The sequence below is a fragment of the Arachis hypogaea genome, chromosome 1, assembly GCF_003086295.3.
Source record: "Arachis hypogaea cultivar Tifrunner chromosome 1, arahy.Tifrunner.gnm2.J5K5, whole genome shotgun sequence".
NCBI lineage: Eukaryota > Viridiplantae > Streptophyta > Magnoliopsida > Fabales > Fabaceae > Arachis > Arachis hypogaea.
This window is the reverse complement of record NC_092036.1, coordinates 75,103,933-75,130,107: the sequence shown is the minus strand read 5'-3', so window position 1 is coordinate 75,130,107 and position 26,175 is coordinate 75,103,933. Positions and strand designations below refer to the sequence as shown.

The following is a 26,175-nucleotide window of genomic DNA, read 5'->3' as shown; positions in this document are numbered from 1 at the left end:
AACCAAACCAGCTACATTCACAGCAATAATCCATACTCAATCACATTACTTTTATTAATATATATATATATATATATATATATATATAAATTAACTTTGTAATATCCAATTAACTTTGTAGGCATTCTAAATTAAAAATGTTTAACTTTAAAAAAAATAAATCCCCTACCTCCGTACGAAATCAAAGTCAACGAAGATTTTGGAGAAGCTTTTTGACCGAGCTGCTGAAGAAAAAAAACGTCAGAAATTGTCTGTGCCTCTTAGAACTCCAACTAGCCGAACTCAAAAGGAAGGAGAGCTACGTTACCGTCAGCTTCCACCGAACAAAAATAACGTCAACGTGTAGAGGAGAACGATACAAACACTTTTATCGGATAGATTTTTTATTGGAGTTACGGATCGCAAGAAATTAGAATTGGAAACTCACGGTTTCCATGGAAGCATCACATTCTCTCTCGGCCTTTCTTTTTCTTTTCTTTGGGTTTATGTTCGGTGTAGAATGAAAGAAAATGAAGATAGTTAAGGCCAAGGTTCTGAAAACCGGTTCGGTTAGAAGCCATAACTGCTAAATTCAAAAATCGCTATTGAACCATCGAACCGGCTGAAAACCGGTCGGTCAAATCGAACCGAAACCCGGCCGGTTTTTAAGAAAGTTCACCAAACGGCGCCGTTTCGATGATTGTGGGAAACGGGAAACCCTAACTACGTGAACCTCTCCCCGAAATCCAAACGAAGCACTCTGCCACTCTCTCACTCACGCGACCCTCCTCCTCATTCCTCTCGAACTCGAGCTCCTCCCTCACTCCCACACCTGTTCCGTCCAGCCACCGCCGTCGAAGCCACCGCCTTGCTCGCCGGTCGTCTTCTCCGTTGTTCGAACTTCGAAGCCACCGTCATCGCTGCAACGGGTCTAGCCTCGTTCCTCCATCGCGCAGCCACTGTCCCCCCATGCCGCCTCTGTCCACCGCGTCAGCCCCACCGTCGTGCTCCTTGTCCCGCTCTGTGCTTTGTCTTGAAGGATCTAGTTCGTTCCTTAATTGATTGAGCAGGTAAGTACGTTCATCTTCCCCATCTTCCCCCTTGACTAACCCCGGTCGAGTTGGATTTTTCACAACGATACTACAATCTCTGCTCTCTTTAAAAGTTTTTTTTTTAATTGTAATTGTTGTTTTAAACTTTTAATTGGTTAGTTAATCTATAATTTTTCATCTTGCTTCTTCAATTGTTGTTATCATTAGTTATTACTGTGATTTAGGATTTTTAGTGATCTTGAATATTGATTCTGATATGCTCTGGTTCTATGAATTGATTGATTTGGTTCTTATAATTCTTGATTTGAACCTTGCTGAAGTTGTTCTGTTACCTAACTTGTTGGAATTGAACTGGAGAAACAACAAACTAGAAGGAAGCATCCCCTCTGACTTCAAGTTATTCAGAGCTCTTTATTCTCTTAATCTTAGTGGGAATTTGTTGAATGTAACAATACCAAGAGTGCTTGGAGAATTGAAGCAATTGCGGTGGTTGAATCTCTCTTGCAACAATTTTTCTGGCACAATTCCATCTAATTATGCACTTTTTTTAAAAAAAAATGATAGTTGCATTTAACTATTATGTTTAATCTAAGTGTTGTCTATTACTCCATCTTCAGGCTTTGCTATAGGCTCTTGGTGATGGGAAGGGTATTAATCGGTTTGGTGACTTCTCTGCACCACTTGATGAAGCATTAATACACGTTTCACTGGTAATTTGCATACCAATTGCAAAAATGATCATTAGGCATTAGTCAAAGTTTAAATTTAAATGGTGTGAATAGAATTTCATTATAGAACACATTGATGTTAATCCATGTATCGATCCCATATAGTGGGACAATGCTTAGTTGTTTCTTATTATTAGGGGAGAAGGTGTGATTTTTTCTTTGCTTAGGCATATGATAATTGGAGTAGGTTTGGTATTACATTTGCAAATTCAACGATCCGATATTATCATGCTGATTAATGTACATAAAAATAATTTGGGACTGTTGAAGTTCAGTTAGTTTTTGTATTGAGGCTCATGCATTCTCAAGCAATAAATGCATACAAGGCTACTGAATTGTAATTAGAAATTTCAAGTGTAAATTATGTTCCCATTTGTTGTAAGCTTATTTTTCTCAAAAAAAATTTGCTTGTTCTTAATACTTACATCCTTCTTCCTAACCTTGTCCAGGATTTATCTGGCCGGCCACATTTAAGTTATAATTTGGATATCCCTACCTAGAGGGTTGGGACATATGATGCTCAGGTAGTGCATTTTCATTTGTTGTTTGTTCTTTAATTGTGAATAATTTTGAATAATTTTGTTGTTTGTTCTTTACTGAATTTGGAATCCTTAAAATATGATAGAATTGAAGTGAATTATTGTATGGAACTGAGAGCTTGGAATGATAATAATTTACAAATACAATTCATTTACAAATCATATTGTGTAATATCTCACTATCGCATAATACATAATTTTTCTGAATCTATTCATTTTCCATGAGTTTTAGTCAATTCTAAAGTGTTTAGGAATAAAATACATTTCCATTTATCCATTTACAGAGACATTGGTATCATTTGATTCCAGGGAGACTTATTGTGGATTTTGTCCCTGATGTGCATGTTGGAAGTTTGAAGTCCATTCTTTCTAATCACAAGCATAAATTTGCGGTAAATAGTGGATCTAGTCCTTACTTCTACATTCTATAAAGCTAAATGTATGTTATGGTATTTAGTTGGATGCTGAAGGTTATTTATATTATTTCTCTTGCTAGGTTGGGTAATATTTTTTCAATCCATTTCTCTTGCTAGATTTTTTTATTGAACTTTATGTATTGAGAAGAATAAAAACATGAATTAATTCAATAAAAATTGTTTTGCTTGTGTCTTTGCAGAAGCAAAAGATGGTCAATTCATGTCCTGCTGAGTATTATAGTTTATTGATCAGACAATAAATTACAATAGCTTTTATCTTTAATTTATTGATAATGTGTTATATTTTGTTAGATGAGATTGATGCTGATTTAGATCAAGGTGGTGGTGGTGGTAGTAGTAGTACATTTTATGCTGCACCGCTTGCATTTTCTAGTCCAAGTAGTGGAAATGAAGGTGATGATATCAATGACGCAAATCTGCAGCAAGTTATGGAGAATTTTGATGATTGATGACAAACTTGGATCATTTTGATGCTGCTATGTTATGTTTGATTGGTTGTTTTATTTTTTGACTTTTGAATTGTATTTAAATGAGATTATAACATTCTGGTTTATATAGTACTTTTAATTTGAATGATATTTTAAAGTTTACATTAGACTATAATTATATTTTTATATGTTTATTTATATTTTATTTATTATTTTATTATAAAATAGTTTTTTTTGGTTCAACCATAGTTGAATCGATTGAACTTATAAACCAATAAACCAGTAATCAAAATGGTTCGATGACCGGTTCGGTTTTTAGAACCTTGCAAGCAACACATATAGTCAAATTCATGAATATACTTACATTTGTGTACCGGTAACAACCGAAGAATTCTGTATCATAAATCCATTAAAAAGTACAATAGTCAATAGGGCATACCCAAAAAATCGGAACCCAAGAAGTAAAATTATGCTTACAGAGTTACCAATTAATCACGTTGACTAAGTTCTGGCTCTATCACAAGCCAACCCTAATACATACCACAACAAGCTCTGGCAACTTCTGCCAAGCTGCTTCCTCGGTTTCTCCCAACTAGCACACTGCTGACTGCTGAGTGTTAACATGCCCAGAATATCTGTATCTCTACATCTGTACACTATAAATGGCCTTTTTTTTTTAAATTTAGACACATTGATCTTTACGTCTAAATACACTTTTAAAAACTCGGGTGAACGGACTGGCGAAGAAGCCGGTGTCACAACAAAAGGTGACATCGACTGACAAAGAGGAAGGAAGTTGTTTTCACGAGTCACGACTGGCAGTGGCGACGCCGATCAGAACGCGGGCAGATTTGACGATGAGAAATTGAGAATTTAGAGCTCCTTCCACTTCAATTCGGTTACCTAATTTAACTAATTTCTCCGTACACAACTCCGTTTCCATTTTACGGCGTTTACCGCCATGGAAGCCACCGACGACGCAGAATCCCCCGCACCGATTGTACGAAACTCCTCACATCTTTCTTTATTTCCTCAATTTTATATCATTATTATTCTTAAATTGATCTAGCTGCAATATTTGATATAGTTGCATTAGGCAAAGAATTTGAGTAGGGTTCACTAGAATTTCCTTGTTTATATGAAGGTATTGGTAAGTGAACTGGTTTCCTTGCCACTGCACAAAGATATTAATATAGTGAATATGTATTTGATCAACCCTAGGTCAATCTGTATTGGTATACTGGAAATAATTTAGTAAATTGGGAAAAGCATTGATTTGGACCCATTTCCTTTTCTTCTAGGTTCCTGAAGATAACTATGAAATGTGTTTTCCTTCACCATCCTGAGTTCATTCAATTATTAGTTTCATTGATATTATCTAATTTCCTTTACCAGGCCTCCCCAAAGTTAGCGGGAACTGTTAACTGGGGTACAACAACTGTTATTGGAATATTTGCTGGCATGTTATACGGCGGTAGCAAGGAGGCAGCTGCTTCTGTTGTAAGTTCTGATTACAAGAGGCCTCGATTCCTTTTTCTTCATTTTTTCCCCACATATGGCTATGAGAGTGTTTTATGCTGAATACAAAACAGGGGTTACTGCTAACATCCAGACTACAATCATGGATTTCATTCTTTACATTATAGAATTCAATGTTGCGTGTAACTCCATGTATAAAAGTGATCTTCTTTTGCATACTGTTAGATGTGTCATGAATAACACTTTGGTGTTGATGTCGAAAGAATTTTTTTTTTTTTTGTGGATGCAGAGGATTTATTTTCCTTGAAAAACTACTTGTATATAACGCTAAGCTACCTTCCATAACATGGTAAGAAACTATTTAGAGTTAAATGTACTTGAACTTTATCTTTGATATTGTTTATTCATAATCCAAAAAATGTTAGAGTTTTTGCTCAATCCTTCTTGCTTGATGAGATTTATTTTCTTAGGGAACTAGTAACATCAGAAGGAAGGTGTAAACCAATCCATTAGTGTACCAAAATATGTCAAAAGATTGTCTAATCCCGTCAACAGGCTGGCATAAAGGTATACTTGATCCATTTGTAGGTTTTCAAGAGCTTAAGCTAGAAAGGCTGGAGTTGTTTTAATTGTTGAATTGCAATTGCAGTACAAAGAATAACTGAGTACTTACTTTCTTAAATGAATGCAAAGATGTTTCTGTTTTGTCACAATAGATAGTATATATCCTCTTTATTCATGTCATCTAATGTGAAGTTTCACTCTTTTCTACTGTTTGTATAAGCTTGTTTTCCTTTTAATGCATTGCTATGAAGTTGAGGAGATAAATACCTGACCCACTTCAATAATCAATAGATGGAATGAATGCTAATATCTGAAAGCAAAAATAAACCTTGCTAGCATTTTCTTTAGACAGAGAAACAAAACCCATGAACATAGTGCTATGGTTTATCTTTTCTTTGTTGATTAAACATTCTGTTGTCAAGTATGTGAAGGTGGAGGTTTTTATTCTTTATTATCCAATTTTAGTCATGGTATTTATAAGTTCCTAATGTTTTGCTAGAGCAAGGATGCAGAAGTGACATTGAAGCTTGGAAGTACAGAAGACAAACGTGAGCAATATCGTTTGATGAGAGATGCTATGGAGAAACGGTTCATTAGGGTTACACGGGGCTCAATAGTTGGAGGGGTACGCCTTGGAATGTTCACTGCTGCATTTTATGGCTTACAAAATCTACTTGCAGAGCAGCGAGGTGTGCATGATGTTTTTAATGTTGTTGGTGCTGGTTCAGCTACTGCTTCAGCTTTTGGTTTAATATGTAAGAAATGATACTCTGCCACTAGACTCTTTATAACATTGACTGAATCACAAAAACAATTCATTTTTCATTCATTTCATTGTATTAATAGATTGTTTCCCTTTTTAGTGCCAGGATCACTACGTTGGCGAGCTAGGAATATGATGCTAGGATCAGTTTTGGGAGCACCATTTTGCTTTCCTCTTGGTAACACAGCTATATTTCTTGATACTTTGTCAGCTCAGATTGCTAATGTGACTTTTGCAGATACATAAGTTTCATATATAATATGTTGTTGAATATAATGCTGTTAGAAGCATCACTTGATGCTCAACCTGGTAGCAATCTCTCATATTCAACCAAGTTTTCACTATATTTGTTGAGAGTCTTGTCTCATGATACGTTGGCAGGTTGGCTCCATTTGAAGCTGATAGAAAAAGCTAATGAAGGGAATCAAGCTGCAAATGAAAACTTAGATAAGAGAGACATAAAAAGTGGTGTTAGTGCTGCAATCGAAAGGCTTGAAAGCAGTTTACACAAATGAAAGCTATTTGGCTACACAGGCATGCCTTCTTGTTTATATTTTTAAGGGTGGTCAAGTAATCATGCAATGGAGGATGTGACACCACTTGGAATGGAATGGCATTGATGTTCACTTAATAGGAGAAACAGTTGTATTAATTAAATAATTTCGTTGACCAAGTTGAGTCACACAGTTCTTCCATATGAAATTATAATGCTATTATTAGTTTGTTATTATGTTTAGTCTTGTTATTATGACTTATGAGGCTATTGTGGTATGAATAAAGTCTGTTGCAGTGCCAATAGTATCTTGAATGATAATCATCCCCCACCATTAGATTTTTGTGGGATTTTGGTTCAGGCTCTAAACTCCTAGTTTCTACCGTGTCTTGAGGCAAAATCATAGTGGTGAAATCTGCGACATTGATGTGGCCATTGACTTGTAAAAAAGTTTAAAGCTGTTTGCTGACAAAAGAAATATATGGAATTCTTATTCCATTCTTTTCTTTCGAACTGGTTTGGTGAAATTGCGGACATCTATTATGATCCAAATTAACTACCAGGTTTAAAAAAATATTAAACTGACCCCAACAATTAACTGTTCCTTTCCTTTTTTTTTTCTGGAATTACAAGAACAGCATAAATTACAAGTTTATAATCACCTAAAAGGGTCTGCATGAAAAGAAAAACTGCTGACAAATTCTCAACCACGTACAGAAAAAGTCATTCCAACCAACTAAAATAATATTTTTTTATTTAATATGGATTAAATTCCTTTAGAATGAAAAAAAAATTAGTAAAATAAAATAAGAATTTAATTATGAAAAACACACATGATGATTACAGATTCAATAGCGATATAATTCCGTATTTATCAATTTTTTTTTAGAAAATATTTTTTCCTAGCACTGCATAGGCAGATGCGATTAAAATACGAGAATAGCAGTAAAAAATTTTCAACTAAAGAGCGAATATTTTCAGCTAATATAAACTTTTTAAAATTATTTTTTATTTTAATTCTAAATTCTAAACCTTTAACCTTATATTTTAATTTTTAAATGTTAAAAAATTAAAATAAAATACTAATTAATATTAACTAATTAAAAATTAATTCTTATATTTCTCAGTAAAAAATTATCTAAAAAAGCTACATGAAACTGCAATAAATATTTATGGGAATGCTGGAATCATACCCCTAATATTTGTGAGGGCACAACAGAGGGATCAAATTAATAATACAAAATTGCACCTAGCCAATGTCATAATAACATGAATAAAGTTCAACATCGAAACAAAATACTTAACTAATTCTAACCAAGTTGTTATAACAACTTTTTAAACCACGCATTTCTTTCTCTGTTTCTTTTTTCTTCTTCTCTTCTTCTTCATCTCTTCTTCTTCTTCTTCTTCTTCCAAATTCGCGAATGCAGAATTCTTTTTCCAAATTCGCACACACAGATTCTTCATCTTCCTCAGTGTTGCGTCTTCTTCTTTTTCTTTTCCTTTTTTGTTATCGTCATCACCAATAACACCAATATTTTGCAAATATCTTTATTGGATCTGATTTTCTTTGATGGCATCATTAAATAATTTCGGTTCATTTTTTACTTTATTTTGGTTCATTTATGTTAATTGATGTTTATTTGACGCTATTGATAAGTATTGACCAAATCTTTTATTTCTTAAGTAATTTCGGTTCATTTAGATCCAGAAATAAATATGATGTGTTTTTGTTAATGATTGAATCTTATTGACTGGTTGTTTAAATCTAAACTAATTTCGGTTCATTTGTATGCCAATTGAGGTTCATTTGATGTTGTTGATAAGTATTGACCAAATTTTTTAGCTAAAAAGAATGAAATTATTCATTATCACTTTATTCAATTGTATTAGATTCTACTATATTTTATTCAATTAGTTCAGTTTTGAACAACCAATCAAAAAGACTCAATCATCAACAAAAACACATCGAATTCATTTATGGATTCAAATGAACCTCAAATAAACTAGAAAATAAATCGAAATTACTTAAGGAATAAAAAACTTGGTCAATACTTAACAACAACATCAAGTAAACTTCGGTTAATTCACAAACAAATCGAAATTAGTTCAGTTTTGAACAAACAGTAAAAAAGACTCAATTATCGACAAAAACACATCCAATTTATTCCTGGATCCAAATAAATCTCAATTAAACTAAGAAATAAACCGAAATTACTTAAGGAATAAAAAATTTGATCAATACTTATTAGCAGCATCAAGTGAACCTCAATTAACATACAAATGAACCGAAATTATTTTAGTTCTAAACAAATAGTAAAAAATACTCAATTATCAACAAAAACACATCGAATTCATTTCTGGATCTAAATGAACCTCAAATAAACTAGGAAATGAACCGAAATACAAGGAATAAAAACTTGGTCAATACTTAATAACAACATCAAATAAACATCAGTTAATTCACAAATGAGTCGAAATTAGTTCAATTTTGAACAAGCAGTCAAAAGTCTCAATCATCAACAAAAACACATCCAATTCATTACTGGATCCAAATAAATTTCAATTAAACTAAGAAATGAACCGAAATTACTTAAGGAATAAAAAATTTGATCAATACTTAATAACAGCATCAAGTGAATCTCAATTAACACACAAATGAACCGAAATTATTTTAGTTCTAAACAAACTGTCAAAAAGACTCAATCATCAACAAAAACGCATCGAATTCATTTCTGGATCCAAATGAACCTCAAATAAACTAGGAAATGAACCGAAATTATTTAAGGAATAAAAAACTTGGCTAATACTTAACAACAACATCAAGTAAACTTCAGTTAATTCACAAATAAATCGAAATTAATTCAGTTTTGAACAAGTAGTAAAAAAGACTCAATCATCAACAAAAACACATTGAATTCATTCCTAGATCCAAATAAATCTCAATTAAACTAAAAATTGAACCGAAATTACTTAAGGAATAAAAAATTTGATCAATACTTTTCAATAGCATCAAGTGAACCTCAATTAACACACAAATGAACCGAAATTATTTTAGTTCTAAACAAACATTCAAAAAGACTCAATTATTAACAAAACACATCGAATTCATTTATGGATCCAAATGAATCTCAAATAAACTAAGAAATAAACCAAAATTACTTAAGGAATAAAAAACTTGGTTAATACTTAACAACAACATCAAGTGAACCTCAGTTAATTCACAAATGAATCGAAATTAGTTCAATTTTGATCAAGTAGTAAAAAAGACTCAATTATCAACAAAAAAAACACATCCAATTCATTTTTGGATCCAAATAAATCTCAATCAAACTAAGAAATGAACCAAAATTACTTAAGGAATAAAAAATTTGATTAATACTTATCAGCAGCATCAGGTAAACCTCAATTAACACACAAACGAACCAAATTTATTTTAGTTCTAAACAAATAGTCAAAAAGACTCAATCATCAATAAAAACTCATCGAATTCATTTTTGGATCCAAATGAACCTCAAATAAACTAGGAAATGACTCGAAATTATTTAAGAAATAAAAAACTTGGTCAATACTAAACAACAACATCAAGTGAACTTCAGTTAATTCACAAACGAATCGAAATTAGTTCAGTTTTGAACAAGCAATAAAAAAGACTCAATCATCGACAAAAACACATCCAATTCATTCCTGGATCCAAATAAATCTCAATTAAACTAAGAAATAAACCAAAATTACTTAAGGAATAAAAAATTTGATCACTACTTATCAACAGCATCAAGTGAACCTCAATTAATACACAAATGAACCGAAATTATTTTAGTTCTAAACAAACAATAAAAAAGACTCAATTATCAACAAAAACACATCGAATTCATTTCTGAATCCAAATGAACATCAAATAAGTTAGGAAATGAACTGAAATTACTTAAGGAATAAAAAACTTGGTCAATACTTAACAACAACATCAAGTGAACCTCAATTAATTCACAAATGAGTCAAAATTAGTACAATTTTGAACAAACAGTCAAAAAGATTCAATTATCAACAAAAATACATCCAATTCATTCCTGAATCTAAATAAATCTCGATTAAACTAAGAAATGAATCAAAATTACTTAAAGAATAAAAAATTTGATCAATACTTATCATCAGCATAAAGTGAACCTCAATTAACACACAACCGAACCAAAATTATTTTATTTCTAAACAAACAATCAAAACGACTCAATCATCAATAAAAATACATCAAATTCATTTCTAGATCCAAATGAATCTCAATTAAAAGAAAAAAAATACAGCAACAATAGCAATAAAAGAATGATGATTGAGAGAAATAAGCGAAGAAGAAACGCAAAAAAGAAGGAAGAACGCGAAGAAGAAAAAACGCGAAGACAAAAATGAAGACGATGAAAGATGTGTTGCGTTATTGAAACGCATGTGTATACACAGTGTAATGAAAGTAGTTTTTGTTAAATTTGGGCCAACTTGATTGGACTTGGTTACCAAAAATATTTGGATGTGTAAGTGGACTGTAATAACATTAAGTAACCGTACATACAGAAAAACCTAACCAAATTCGTAAATATCAACAAATAACTAAAGGAACAACGGAAACAACGGAAATGGCAGCCGCATAGCGCTCTTCATCTGCCCACTGCAACGACAAGTTTTGCTCATTTGTCATGGTTGACATCAAAAAGCCACCAGTGTCTCTACTTCACCCACCACAGGGTCCCCCTGAACTTGTGTTTGTCAGTTGTGCAGCTTCAGCAAATAAATCAAATAAAATACTGTGTTGTTCTTAGCCTGCAAACACCAAGGAATCAACCTTAGAATCTACGAAATTAAAGGAAAATCTTTTGATTAAATATAACTGACTAGGTTCGTTCCATAGAGATCCACCATGTTTTCATTGCGGCTACAACTATCCAACTATCTCTGCCTGATAGGGAAAAATCATGGATGTATTATTATCTAATTTGTACCCAACAAGAGTAAAAGTCTATCTAGGCATAACTGGAGTCAACAAATAGCTTTTTTTGGCCAGGCTCAATCTTGTAAGTAATTATGACTGAAAAAAGAACCTCCGGTCAAATCTTTTACCAACTACATTTCAGTATAGAATGGCCAATCTAATAATAACCAAGTCTCATTCTATTAGAAAATGTGGCCAGTGTTAATAAAGAGTTAACCTTTCTGGCACACTCAAGAGTAGAAGTGACATTAAAGCAATATTTCTCATATCGAACAGGTGATATGAAAGAAATTACCATTCATTTGGTTAGGCAATGCACCCTCTTGCACTTTCTTTCCCATTCTTTTTACTGCTGCAGCTGAACCATAAACATTGTTAATAATGATACTGAAAAGAGAATCCTCTGTCCACGGATAATTTTAACAAAATGCTGGGTAGCTTTCCTCCTAAAACTATCACACAAAGGGTATGCTAATGCAACTATGCATCATGGTATAGTCACCAGGCAGACGATGCACCTTTATTGCAGACAATCATACCTTTAAATCTTCTTTTCTTATTAGCTCTCCTTCTCTTCCTCTCTTCCTTTGTAAGCTCTGTTTCTTCCTTAATATCACCTTTGCCTTCAAACACCTCCTCCGGAGCCAGCATAGCTGCATCTGAGACAGCCACAGGTGCAATCTGCCCATGGAAAGTGTATCACATTGTAAGACACTAGTAGCTGGAAGAAGCAGAAATTAAATTGATATTGCAAGGTAATAGCTCTTTACTTCTTCCATTGCCAGAGCAGGCACATTAATTTGAACAGACATGTCCTCTATAACCTGCCAAGTTCAACACAAGCCAATTAAGACGACAAAAAATAGCTAGTGATCTGCATATCTATCAAGGGCAACCTGCAGTATGATATAATACCGGTTTTGGAGCAAAACTGAAATGAGCAAGGGCGTCCAATTTCAGTCCAAGTTTCTTGAATAATACGCTTGCCTGATCACAAATAAAAGGCATTCAATAGAACACATCAGAATTCAGAAAAAAGAAAAATTACCAAGTAATGGAAGCAGAAAATAATGTAAAGCAATTGAGACTTCCACCTGTTGCTTCTGTTCATCTCTGAATGACAATGGTGCAGAAGTGGGGTCCTCCTTCTCAACATACTCTTGCTGTCCACATGCAAAAACAGTAACTAAAGGTCAATTTTTTATGTCGAGACATTAAGAATTGAAAATAGCAAAAGAAATACAGACCTCATAAATTTCTGCAAGACCCTTCTTGCTTTTAGTGTCATCCTGTAATCATCACCAACATGATTTGCCCAAGTAAGCAACATAAACTAATATAGCTGGATAAGAAGCCGAACCCCATATATTTATTTCAGAAAATGAAGGCTTACCAATTCTTTAACTTCCCGTGGCACTTTAGATGGCAATTTAGGAGCTCTTTGGACATCATTAAAATTCCCCTATAATATACAAAAATCCAAATTAAAAAACCACATATATTGTAGACCATTTGCAAATCCCACCAGCTCACTCATTAATGGTTCATAGTCTCTCAATTATCATCTTAAAATACCCAGCTTTTTAGAGATAGTCAATATATTTATCACCATTCAAATATCTGCTTCCACCCTTGTGGAGATAACAAGGTGCGTTATAGTATAAGTCTGAGACCAAATAACTTCAACACGTTAACTTACCTCAGTGATCCTTTTCTTGATCATATCCTCAATTGAAGCTGTAACCTCCTCAGTGATTACAGGAGCAGGTCTGACATTATGCTCAAAGTCTAGATCAACCTCCAATGCACTATTCTTGGGTCTCTTTGCAGCAGTTACCTGTTATAGAATCGGGAAAGAATAATCTCATCCATAGATTGACAAAGATGGACTGTAAATTCATTAAACAAAATGTCAGGTTGTGAATAAGGGGCTCTTGTATTACCTCACCCTGCATAGTCCAGGTTTTCGGCTCTAAGTTAGCTTTCTCCATCTGCTCTATCTTCGAATGAATTTTCTCCAGTTGCTTTTGATGAGTAGAAGCAGTCCCTTTATTCTATATGCACAAATAAAAATTAGAATATAAATTATTTTAAAATTAATCTCATCGTGGATGTGGGTGTTTCTGTGAGTGTATAAAGAATGTTGTACTTGTTTCTTAAATTCCATATCATCATCTTCCTCATCGGAACCTTCAGATTCCTGATGCAATTGAGCTTTCATTTTTTTTGAGTATTTTCCCTTATCTCCAAAGAAGTCTTCATACCTAAAAGGCAATGGACCCAAAAGATAAACTTAGAATGCCAATATTATGCAAAACATCTAGATTGGTAAGTCTACCATGATTTCATGGGTTTATTTTTTTCTCTTGTTTCTTTTAATTTTTTCATTCTTTTTTATTATTTTATTAAATAAATGTTACTTTGTTTTTCCAAATAAGTGACAAACATACTTCTATCCGGAAGGCACGGTGAGAGAGCAAAGGGTAGTGTGAAGAGTGATACTCTTAAACAGAAAATATGCAGAGGAAACGTAAACTAGAGAAGAGAGATTAGACATGAACTTTGTGAATTCAATGAGCGATACAATTGCATTAAAGTGTATCTTCCCTTTACACCAGAGAGTCTCTATTTATAATAGAAGTCCCCGAAGACATGTTACCCAAGAAATCAGAACAGAAAGCTCAACATCTAACAAACTAATTTGAACTGAAGTTTGTTTTCTTGAGACTTTTCTTGAACACTATCTTTACTATTCTCAACAGGTAGGGGAGACAAGTGGCATTTAGTAGTAACCCGGACTACTGAGCAAGTAACTAAAACCTATTTTGAGATAAAGCAATTTGGAATTTGGACGGGAAATATTTTAGTTTAATTACAATTCGGAAGTGTTATGTAGCACTAGAGGTAGTCCCTTTAGTTACATGCAAGAGATAGATAGATTCAAAGAGTTGCAAAATTGACCAGCAGCTGCGAGCCAGTTGCATAATACATGATTGATAACAACACTTGAAGGAAACCATTAAAGCAAATCTATCACAGACAACCCAAAGAATAAATACATGGTAAATAGTGATAAGTTAAATACTGAAAACCTAAGCAAGAGTTATAAACTGCTCATCCCAACCACAGTGCTCAAGAGTCAAGAAGACACCATAGAAGAGATCCACACCTAAGGATGAAAAATATATAATATCCTACAAAAATTACTAGGCATAAAGGAAATATGGGGCTCCTATGACTCAAGAGTTAATGGTAAAGGGCATCAATTAGCTAACTTGATTTCCTTCGGATTCCTCAAGCTGCAATTAAGGTTAATTACAATGTAAATGAAAAAACTCCAGTTCACCTTGATCAAAGTATTTTCAATTTCAGTTTTGCAGATTATTTTTTAAAATAAAAATTCAGTTTTGTAAACTAAAAAAAAGGGAAATAGAAGGTAAAGGAACCAAAATATTTTCAACTTTGCAGATTTTTCCCTTTTTAATTTTATCCTTTTTTTATTGTTTTGTAGATTAAAAAGGAAGGGAATAGAACACTATGCTAACACTCAGCAGCAAATGGAAATTCCATGTTTCACACCCAGCCAGCATGGACTCATGGTCTACCAAGTGCCAACAAACTATTCAGCTTAGAAGAAGCTGATCCAGAATTTACAAACTAGTACCAGGCTTGGGTAAACAGGATTAGTTATCATTTAAAATGTGATTTTCTTTGCAGTAAATGCAATCAACGTGGACTAATGCAGGTAAAACAGTTGAAACAAAGGAGAATATATGCATGTAACCTTCAAAGTATGAAGGTAACAAAGTTAACTGACTAATTTTCTGCATCATCAGCTGAAGATAATTTGGGTTTTGAGGCTTGATTGCTCCACAAGTTAATCAGGCAATTTTATATCATATTGTCAAGTGACAAGCATTAAACATTAAAATAAAACATACTTTATACTTACTAGTTACTACAATAGGTATAGAAGTCCTACCAACTTTTGCCAGATCATGACACAAGAATTTTATTTAGGAATAATGTGGAAAATAGATCATTAAGATTAAATACAAAAATTTAAAGCTTTTATCTGTGCATTTCTTTTGGCCCATTAGTGAAATGACAGATTCAGTTATATCATGATCCAAACCAATCATTTGGGTTCTCATGTAAGGAAAAGAATAAACACCTTGCATTTTCCATGTCCCCTGCTGCATCTTCGTCGCCAAATCCAAACTCAGCATCCTATGTAGACATAATAGAACAAAGTCAGAAACGATTGATCTAAAAACCAATTAAAACAATAAACAAGCAAACCGGATAGGCAGATACCAAGAACTGAACTTTATCAATATGCAGTTAGCAGTAACAATCATTTATGCAACAAATAACAAGATAAAATAAACCAACAAAAACCAATAGCTTCCAGACTATATGCATTCTAGCAGCTACACATAGCTCCAAAATTGGCTTGGTTCCAAGATGTAGAATCTATGTTGAATCACCATTTGGCAGGATTACAAGGACTTGGACCTACCTTTTTCTTTATTTAAATTTCTAATACATAATTTTACATAGGAGTATCAATAACTAGTTATTTTGTTAATAACCACTTGCATTTTCTGCCGAATTCTTAATTCAATGTAAAGACGGTTTTCAGTGCTGGTTATCCAGTTACAGAAGCCACCGATAGGATTTCACTCTCGCGTCTCTCTAAAATTACAGTCATGGTTAAATCTTGGTTTTTATAATTATCAGTCACACGGACAGAGAGAATAGAAAACGAAAACTACACTAATAACACACTAACCTCATCACTTTCCTCCTCCTCCTCCTCCTCCTCCTCGCCATCATCATCATCTTCAGTGTTTTCCTCATCATCAGCACCCTTCTTACCTCTCGTGTCTTCCTCGGCTTTCTCAAAATTCTCCTCCTCCTTCTCTAGGTACTTAGCCAATTCATCTATCTTCAAGAACTTATCCTCAATTCTACCATCACCAGCTTCACCATCTTCACCTTTCTCCTCCTCATCCTCCCCCTCGCTCTCTTCTTCATTGTCACTCTCTCGACCCTGCTCTTCGTCTTCATCCTCGATATCCATCCCCTCTTCTCCTCCCTTCCCCTCACCTTCTTCATCATCCTCCAATTCCTCATCAAAACCGTCGCTTTCCTCCACCCAATCCTCTCGTTGCTCCTTCTCCACTTTCTTCCCCAAAGGAACCTTCAGCTTCGAAATCTCCTCAGGATTTTTGGCAAAGTGCTTCACCTGGCGGCGGAGGGAGGACAGAAGAGGCTGCGATTGGAGATCGATCTGCTGCCATATCTGTTCGGCGTCGAAACCATCGATGAGGAGCTGATCGAGCGGCGATTTCGGACAGAAAGGTCTGAGGGCGGAGAAGAGGTGGCGCGACGCCGCACGAGCAGTTTCCGAGAGGGCGGGGTTGGGTGCAAGGAGTGAAGGTTGGAATGTTGCTATAAGACGCCGTAGGGCTTCTTCGCCGGCGTCTTTTGAGTCTGCCATGGGTGAGTGCAGTAAGAAGAAAAGTAACCAAAGAATGATGGCGGGGAATGTGTTTAGGGTTTTAGGAAGCTAGGAATTGACTAAAAGCCGAAAACTCTGCGTTTCGGCGGAAGGAAAATAATAATTTGGATGGATAGTTTTTATTTTTTGCTAATATATTATTTATTTTTTAAATTTATTAGATAAATATTTTTTTATTATTTTAATATTGATATAACCTTATTTATATTATATTTTATTAAAATTAAAATTATTATAAAAAAATTTAAAATGTTAAATTATAAAAACACACAATAAAAAAGTATATATATATATATATATATTTCAAAAAATAATAATAATAATATCCTAATTAAAAAAAATTATATATAAATTAAAATATATTTTAGTTATTTACAAAAGATAATTTTTACTTAAATTTCATAAATATTTATATTTGTCTTCATATTTTTTAAGTGATAGGTCGAAATATAAATCTGAATCTGTTCATTTTCTTATAAATAATAAAAAAATAGAAGAAATGAGAATGTTTATTTCTTTTTATTTTTAAACATCAAACTACAAAAATAATTAATAAACAAAATAGGAAAATATAAAAATCGTGTACCTGAAAAAAATCTTCGTAATTATTTATACATATTCTTATTTTAATAACTTTTTGAATCTTCAAAAACGGTCAGATTTATCTATTCTATTATATAAAAATCGAATGTCTGCACTTAATGATGGAGCTGACGTAGCATGCTCTGGAGAGTGTTTCCCGATTTAATTATTTTAACTCATTCAATACAATTTATTACCATGACTTAATTATATCAGCTAATTGATTTGATTATATATTTAAATATTAATATAATTTATTATAATATATATTACTTAATTAAATTTACTACATTAATTGTAATTTGTTATATTAGTTAATTAATTTATTCATTTATAAAGTCTTAAATAAAATAAATAATTTATTGTTTATTCTAATTGAATTCATTAAATTTAATTATACATTATATACGAACTAATAATAATTTGTAAATCACTTTATATTATATATGTATTAACAAAATATTATATACATCTTAATGTGTTAATTAAATATTATATACGCACAGAAAAATAAATACAAAGATGATTTATATAATATTAATATTATTATATTAGCACGGTATTTTTTTTGTTTTGATATCATATAGTATTGATCATGATAATATTATTATATAGTATTATATAAACTTTCTAATATTAGTATAGAAAATTGGAAAATTATTCCTTATGGCAATCATTCTTAGTGGAATAGCGTGTCTTTTATATAGTATTGATAATTGTTGCTTAATTTAAAGTAATTGTATGTTGGTATCCTAAATTTATTTTCAATAATGACCTAAATAGATAAATCTAATTGAATTGAATGATTATATAAAATATTTTATATTATTAATATACTAAAATTAAATTTATTTTTTGGTACCAAATTTTATAGGTAAATTTTATACAAGATTAAGTTATTTTTTTATTTGTTTTATCTATGTTACTTTATTTAATTTTAAGTAGCGTCACATTTACAATTACCGCCAGTATGATATTTTATAAAATATGAAAATCAATTTTTTTTTATAATTTAAATATCAATGTTTGAATAGAAGAACTTAACAGACGAGAGAGAGAGGGGGGGAGAAATTTACCTAGAGAAAAAAAAACTCGCATGAGAATGGTGGCGACGGGCTCAACAACAACGATAACGAGATGAGTAGCGATGATGACATAAGTTGTGAACAGTGACGGACCCAGAAAAATTTAGTAATGGAGACAAAAATATAATAAAATTTAGGTCTAGATATTTTTTTTGTTTCCCACGATATTCAAAAGTTAAGGACTAATCCGTCATGAATTTGAATTCCATTTAAGAATCTACAATTGGCCGGCAACGAGTTGCTATACATACGAGACAGAATTCGAACCCTCAATACTTATTTAAACTGACGACTAAGTCGATCACTTGATCAATCTAAATTGGTTTAGATATATTCAAAATTTAAAATTAGAACTATCTAATACATATTGATAAGAACTAGAAATATACACATAATCATTATTATAATATTTAAAATAATAAAAATATAATTTCATATGCATAATATAATATTTAAAATAACAAAAAAATATTTATAAGGACCTTTTTTATTTTTAATATGATTAAATATTATTTTTTATATATATATTTTTAAACAATTATTTTACTTAATTGTCAAATCTACTTATTATAATTTTTATAGTATAAATAAATTTTTTAACCAAAATAATTACAGTATATTAATACATAGATAATATATTTTTATATCTTAAACAATTTTAAAAAAAATTACTAATAATTTAAGTTGTATTTAATTAGAAAACTAACTTTTAATTTAATTATTAATTAATTAACTAATATAATATAATTAATTATCACTAATTTTTGAGTGTATTTATTTATTTTTCATACTAAATCAAATTTAACAATATAATTATTATTATGTGTTAAGTTTAACAAAATATTTTTTAACATAAAATACAAAAGAACTATTTATATTTTATTTTGAGACAAATATAATATAATAAGTGGTATATATGTATATAAGTATTATTTTATTTTAAAATTTGTGGGGGCAAATGCCCCCTTTATATTAAACGTGGATCCGTCTCTGGCTGTGAAGGAAGATGGGAGTTGTGAATAGGTAAGCGGTGATGGACTCAGCAACAATATGACAGGAGCTATGCGGTTTTTTGTGAAGAAGTCGAGAAGAAGAAGATTTTAGGTGAAGATGATTGAGTTTATCTTGCATGGCTATAGAGTATAGACTGAAGCTATGAATCATGTGTGATGTGAGGCAAATCCTAATTCTTAAAAAGTGTTTATATGTATATATTTGGGGCAGATACACCTTAAACCCGACGATACCTATCTTGAGCAAAATCTGCCCCGACTCGAGTCAAGTTTTACCCTTTCATCCGGGTATGGACAAGTCCGATACCTGCGTATTTGAAAACTCCTGCCAAGTCTAACCACGTATTGATACTCCTTTTATTAAGGGTTTATCGCTAGCCAAAGAATTGCTATATACACAAGGCGAGATTCTAACTCCTAATAGTTGTTTAAGCGGACGAGTGAGATGATCACTTAACAAACTCAAATTGATTAAGATAAATACTAATTATTTTTAATATTTTAATATTAAAAATTTTTGAGAGTTTGATTTTAATTATAACTTTATAAAATATATATAATAATAATTACTATATATATTATTTAATTTTTTAATAAAATTTTTAATATAATTTTATATATTATTCCGTACAAGGTATGGGAACATACACTAGTTCACTCTAAAAATAAGAGTAAACACCCAATCCGGTCCCTGTCCATTTCCAATTAGGACAAAGCGATCCCTCACCAAAAAACTAACCCACACCGGTCCCTGTCTATGCAAAAAATCACTCATCGCGCCCCCCCCCCCCGCGTATCCCCGTCCATAGATGACAGAAAAAGCTTATGTGTCAGTTACCGGCGCTGATCTGTCAGTTAACCCAGTGTGAAGTGCCAAGGTGTATAAGTGGGAATGGACAGGGGTCGATTTGTCCCCCTGTCACATTAGAAAATGACGTCGTTGCTAGGTTAATAAGAAGCAAACGTCATTCTCACCCTCATAACCCCCCAAGCCCTAACTCAAATTTACAGAAGAACCAAAACCCCTCAACCTTCTTCGCGCGATAGGAAAGAGAGTGGTGGAAGTAGCAAGTGTTGGTGCTGACAAGGGTGCTGACAAGGCCGCCAGGAAGGACTCGGAGGTGAGCTCTAACGCCACACTTGACGGAGTCACTGACGTCGTGTAGTGGAGGAGGCAGCTTGTGTCGGCATTCAGGTTAGTAATGAATTTGGACATCTAAAACATTATTATAATCCAATCTGTGTTCCTAAATTGCATGTTGGTGCTTAGTGTTTAGTGGGTTGAAATGGGTTGCCTGGTTGTTTATTTTTATAAATGTTGTGATGCTGAATAGATTTTGAACTTCTTTAGTTAATTTATTAAATAATTGATGTTAATTGTCAGTAGTTTAGATGATTGGCACAGTGATGTTAAACTGTCATGAATTGGATTTTGATTAGTAAAATTAATTTCCAGATGGATGAGCTTGAAGTAGTTCCTGTTTTTCATCATGGAGGAATTTTTAAGAGGAATGCACAGGGCAAATTAGAATATTTTGATTAAAAAGTCAAGAAGTGGCCACCTTTAGACATTGATTTGGTAAACTTTTTTGATTTTGAAACGTTACTGAAGGAATTGGGTTATAGGGAGTACAAGACTATGTTTTGGTTTGATTGCATGGCACCTGATTTGGAATCCGGCTTACATGTAACGAGGGGTGATACTGAGATAAATGACATGAGGTTTAACAAGATTAAAAACAAGGAGACAAATGAGATTCATATCTACTTTGATCACCCAGTTAGCGTGCCAGATGTTGTGGATGAGGAGATGCAAGCTGAGGAGGTTATTATGAGTGACCCATCTTCCTCAGGTGATGGGTATGAAACAACTGAGGACGAGCCATATAAGCCACCTCCTTCAGAATATGAAGAGACTCATAGTAGTGACGATAGTGAGGTACAGAAAAGGAAGGAGAGATTGAAGAAAAAAAGAAGAAAATGGTGTCACCAAGGAAGAGAGCTAGTCAGGGTTCAGCTGAGGAGGTGAAGGATGGACCAGATGGTGAGGTTAAGTCTGGCCCAAATAGGAATTTAAGCAAGGATGGCCCAATAAAAAATAGGGATAAGCCTGGACCAAGTAAAGGTGGTCCATGTTATTCTCCAAAGATAGCCAAGAAACGGGCTTCCAAGAGGTATTCTGGTAGGAGGAGGAAATATATTCTAAGGGATGAAAAAACTGGGACAGAAGGTGCAGTAGTTGATGGGCCTGAAGCAGGTGGTGGTGTGGAGGCTAGACATGGATTTGTTGGGAATACAATGGCATCAAGTTCTGATATTGTTGGGGAAGAGCTAGACTCAGATTATGAAAAACCTTATGAATATGAGAGTGAAGCATTTAACAGTCCGGTGTCTGATGATGATGAAAACAGGACTGCATTTGATGCTTTCAATGAGGAGACAGAATATGGGAAAGTTGAATTTAAGGTGGGGCAAACATTCATCACAATAGAAAGTTTTAAGAATGCACTAAAGGACTACTTTGTGTATGAAGGGAAAGATGTGATGTATCTAAAGAATGAAAAGAAGAGGGTGAGGGCTGCATGTGCAGGAGAGAATTGTCCTTGGTTGATTCTAACCTCTTGGAATAGTGCTGGGGGGTGTTATCAGGTGAAGACTCTGGTTAATGAGCACAATTGTGCTAGAGATTTTGGCAGTAATCTAGCTAGCAGATAGTGGGTGGCATCAAAGTTAGTGAAAAGGCTACTGACTCAGCTTGAGTTAAAGCCTAAACAGGCAAGGGAGTATATGATTGAGGAGTACAATGTACATCTTAGTGAAAAAATGATAAGCAGGGGACTGAAGGTTGACAAAGAGATAGTTATAGGCAACGCACAAGTTTAGTATGGCAAGCTTTGTGACTATCTGATGGAACTACACAGGAGTAATCCAGGGAGCACAGCTATGATTGATGTCATACCTCAGCCAGAGTCGCTGCCACTGTTCGACAAATTGTATATAAGTTTGGATGCATGTAAAAGGGGTTTTATAGCTGGGTGTAGGCCTCTAATTGGGTTGGACGGGTGCTTCCTCAAAGGTTACTATGGTGGACATCTATTATCTGCAGTGGGGCAAGATGCCAACAACCACTTTTTTGTAATTGCGTATGCTGTGGTTCCAAATGAATGCAAAGATACTTGGGGCTGGTTTTTATCAGTATTGAAGCAGGATCTAGGAGATTGCACTGAGTTGGGACTGAATTTTATCTCCGATCAACAAAAGGTCAGCTTTGGTTGGTAATCTCTGTTTCATTGAGATAAAACATTTATATTTTTCAGTTTATTAGTTGATGAATTAATTCTTATACACTTTGAAGCCACGTTAAAGGAAAAACTCTTGTCACTATGCAGAAACTGAAAATAAATTTAATTAGAAACTACTCTTATTTTTTATTTTTTCTCAAACGCATCCTATATACTTATTTCATAATCCAGCTAATTTTCAACTGTGATTTTTTCTCAAACGCATCCTATATACTTATTTAAGTTCTTATTTATTTTAGAATGGTTATTTTAGGTATCTAGAACTGAGTCAGTCCTTTTTTCCCTTTGTTTCCAATTAAGCTAACTTGGGATAACTTGTTTATCAATCAGTCATTTTTTTCCTTTTGTTTCTATTTTCTTATGAACGCCCAAACATTTAACATGATATGATTTCACTTGTTATAGACCATAGACCACTGTGACTCCTTTTTAAATTTGCATAACTCTTCCTAATTATTGTGTCATGTCATATGGATTTAGATGTTTTATTAGTCTTCATTGAGATAAAAAAATTTTATTTTTTAGTTTATTAGTAGATGAATTAATTCTTTCAAAGTAGAGTCAACATTATTTGCCACCAAAAAAAGAGTTTGGCTCTTATGTCACGAGCAAAACACATATCCATCAAAGGAATCTAGTGGTTATTATTGGCCTTTGCAATTGTCTAAAGGGGTCCACAGCAGAATTTTTTCTTAAACAGATTTGATTGTGTATTAAATTTAGCACACCACTGTGATATATAAGAATATGGTGATTGGCTGGTTTGTCTTTAGTTACTACATGTGATAAGTCCCTGAGAAGATCTCAATGAGATCAAATGAAACCTTAAAAAATTTGCAATATTATACATGTGTCATGAAAACGGAGTGAAGCTGCTTGGCTATATCTACATGAATGGTTCAATTAATAATCTGAGTGATGATGAGATTTGTGCTTCCTGGGCATGTGACTAAAATGAAACCATCATTATAAAACATTACTATGACATTTTAATTGGATTTACATTAATTTGTTGTCATAAATTTTATTAAACATGTATCAATAGCTAACTGCAACAAACAGCCTATTTCTTAGTTTTAATGATTAACTAAGCACTTCTTGTTACCGTTTATACTGATAAGGGAGAAGTCATGCATCACTTGTCAAATATGGTTACTACTATATTACTATGGTTATATGTACTGAAATTTCTGTTTGAAACCTAGCACTCTGTGAAGTCCTAAATGGCACTCTGTGTGCTGTCATATGGATTTGGATGTTTTATTAGCATTCATTGAGATAAAACTTTTTTATTTTTCATATTATTAGTTGATGAATTAATTTTTATGTACTTTGAAACCATTTTAGTTGGTCTCTTTTAAAGTAGAGTCATGACTCATTAAATATCATTAAAATTTCAAATGAAATAGCATTAGAATTTCAAATGAAATGAATGAAGCATTAGAATTTTTATATTTTCCATCATTGCTAATTAGAAATTTCTAATCATATCATGTCCTTGGACTGATACAGGGGTTGGCATTGGTCTTGAAAGAATTATTTCCGAGAGCTCACCACAAGAATTGTGTACTACATATCTGGAAGAACTTCATCAAGCACTTCAAAGATGAAGAGACGAAGAAATTAGTTTGGGAATGTGCAAGGTGCACCACACACACTGAATTAACTACTGCGATGAAGAAGTTAAAGCGAGTAAGTGCACCAGCATGGGAGTATATGCAAAAATTTGATCCGGCTATGTGGTGTAAGGCGTACTTTAGTCATGAGCCGAAAGTGGACAACATAACTAATACTATGTGTGAAGTGTGGAATGCAAAGATTGTGGAGCATAGGGAAAAGCCTATTCTAAGCATGTGTGAAGGGCTGCGGTGCTACATAATGAGAAAGATGGCAACGCACAAGAAGAAGTTGGAGGCTCATATTGGACCACTTGCACCAGTCCAACATAAGAAGTTGGATCAATTTATCAAGCCTAAGAGTCATAAATGGAGAGCTATATGGGCTGGTGATTCGAAAAGAGTCCTCTTTGAGGTTCATTCTCAAAACCATAAAGTGGGTGTGAATCTTCACAAGAGGACATGTACATGCAATGTATGGCAGTTGACTGGTAAGTCTGGTTATATAGTTATTGGATAATTATTTATTTTTTATAACATTTGGTTTATCATTATATCTTCATTGTCATTTTCTGATTCTACATCAATTCATTATTGTACATAGGAATGCCTTGTAGACATGTCGTTGCAGCAGTAGCTAAAATGGGTCTTAAGGCTGAGGATTTCGTGCATAAGTGGCTAACTATGGAAGCCATTAGAGCAACTTATTCATATTGCATTAAACCAGTCAATAGTGAAGAGTACTGGATACCTACTAATGCACCAAGGCCACTGCCTCTCACTATCAAGAGAGCTGCTCATAGACCTAAGATGAAGAGAAGAGCCGATCCAGTTGAGAGAGAGATGAGCACCACCAAGGCGAAGAAGACATTCGTTGTTACTTGCTCTAAGTGTGGCCAAACAGGCCATTACTACAAGACATGTCCGAATGCAGCACAAGATCCCAATTGGAAGCCTATGACTAAAAAGGAGAGACGAGCACAGAAGAAGACAACAACTCACAAATCATCAACTGATCCAGCAACAAGCACTGATCCAGCAACAAACACTGCTCCATCCACGAACACTGACCAGGTACAATGTGTTAGCTTTAATAATTGACTTGTCCTAAAAAATAATTTCTTTACTCTAAGTTTGAGAATTGAGGTACAATGGTTGTGTTATGTACTGATTAACTTTATATGTTGCTTGCTTGAGTATGGCTGTGTTATGTACTGGTTAGGTTTATATGTTGCTTAATTAAGAATGGCTGTGTTATGTACAATAGCTGTGTTTGAGAATTATATTTTGTTGCTTGTTTTCTATAATATATTGAATTTTGTCACAGAACAAAGCCAGAAAAGCTAAGAAGAAACTACCCAAAAATCAAAGAGAAGAAATTCCAGTTTTGTAATCTGCACCACCAGCTGAGGAGGTACTTTTTTTTTCTATTGTTTAAAAAAACAAAACCTGTTTCATCCAACAAATTATTACATCTCAATCCCTCATTGTTACAGCCTTCAGGAAAAAACTCCAATGACAACCCTCCAATAGTTAGGGAGAAGCAGCAGATTGTTAGGCCTCCAGCTCCATCTTTCGTGCTTCTACCCATACCAGCACCGGAGCCAACCTGA

At 33.4% G+C, this 26,175-nt stretch overlaps 3 protein-coding genes across 4 annotated transcripts; 2 read left to right on the top strand and 1 right to left on the bottom strand.

Moving 5' to 3' along the window:
- Positions 1 to 3,527: 3,527 nt before the first annotated feature.
- LOC112805814 (uncharacterized) lies at positions 3,528 to 6,765 on the top strand. Its single transcript, XM_025848147.2, has 5 exons — positions 3,528 to 4,163; positions 4,559 to 4,663; positions 5,706 to 5,961; positions 6,070 to 6,147; positions 6,351 to 6,765. The coding sequence occupies exons 1-5, from the start codon at positions 4,125 to 4,127 to the stop codon at positions 6,482 to 6,484; spliced, it is 612 nt and encodes a 203-aa protein (XP_025703932.1). The 5' UTR covers positions 3,528 to 4,124; the 3' UTR covers positions 6,485 to 6,765.
- Positions 6,766 to 10,913: 4,148 nt separating this feature from the next.
- LOC112805799 (M phase phosphoprotein 10) lies at positions 10,914 to 17,068 on the bottom strand. Of its 2 annotated transcripts, none has more exons than XM_025848132.3 (13): positions 16,233 to 17,068; positions 15,612 to 15,667; positions 13,587 to 13,701; positions 13,381 to 13,491; positions 13,137 to 13,274; positions 12,831 to 12,899; positions 12,685 to 12,726; positions 12,532 to 12,600; positions 12,353 to 12,424; positions 12,208 to 12,261; positions 11,977 to 12,118; positions 11,733 to 11,795; positions 10,914 to 11,268 (listed from the first exon to the last, which is right to left on the bottom strand). In XM_025848132.3, the coding sequence occupies exons 1-13, from the start codon at positions 16,941 to 16,943 to the stop codon at positions 11,264 to 11,266; spliced, it is 1,647 nt and encodes a 548-aa protein (XP_025703917.1). In that variant the 5' UTR covers positions 16,944 to 17,068; the 3' UTR covers positions 10,914 to 11,263. The 2 variants fall into 2 exon arrangements, with proteins under 2 accessions (XP_025703917.1, XP_072054954.1); XM_072198853.1 differs by having other exon boundaries at positions 11,733 to 11,789.
- A 5,483-nt stretch (positions 17,069 to 22,551) lies between these two features.
- LOC112737695 (uncharacterized) lies at positions 22,552 to 26,175 on the top strand. Its single transcript, XM_025787762.1, has 4 exons — positions 22,552 to 22,905; positions 24,459 to 25,053; positions 25,167 to 25,636; positions 26,059 to 26,175. Exons 1-4 carry the CDS (start codon positions 22,552 to 22,554, stop codon positions 26,173 to 26,175), a joined length of 1,536 nt encoding a protein of 511 aa, XP_025643547.1.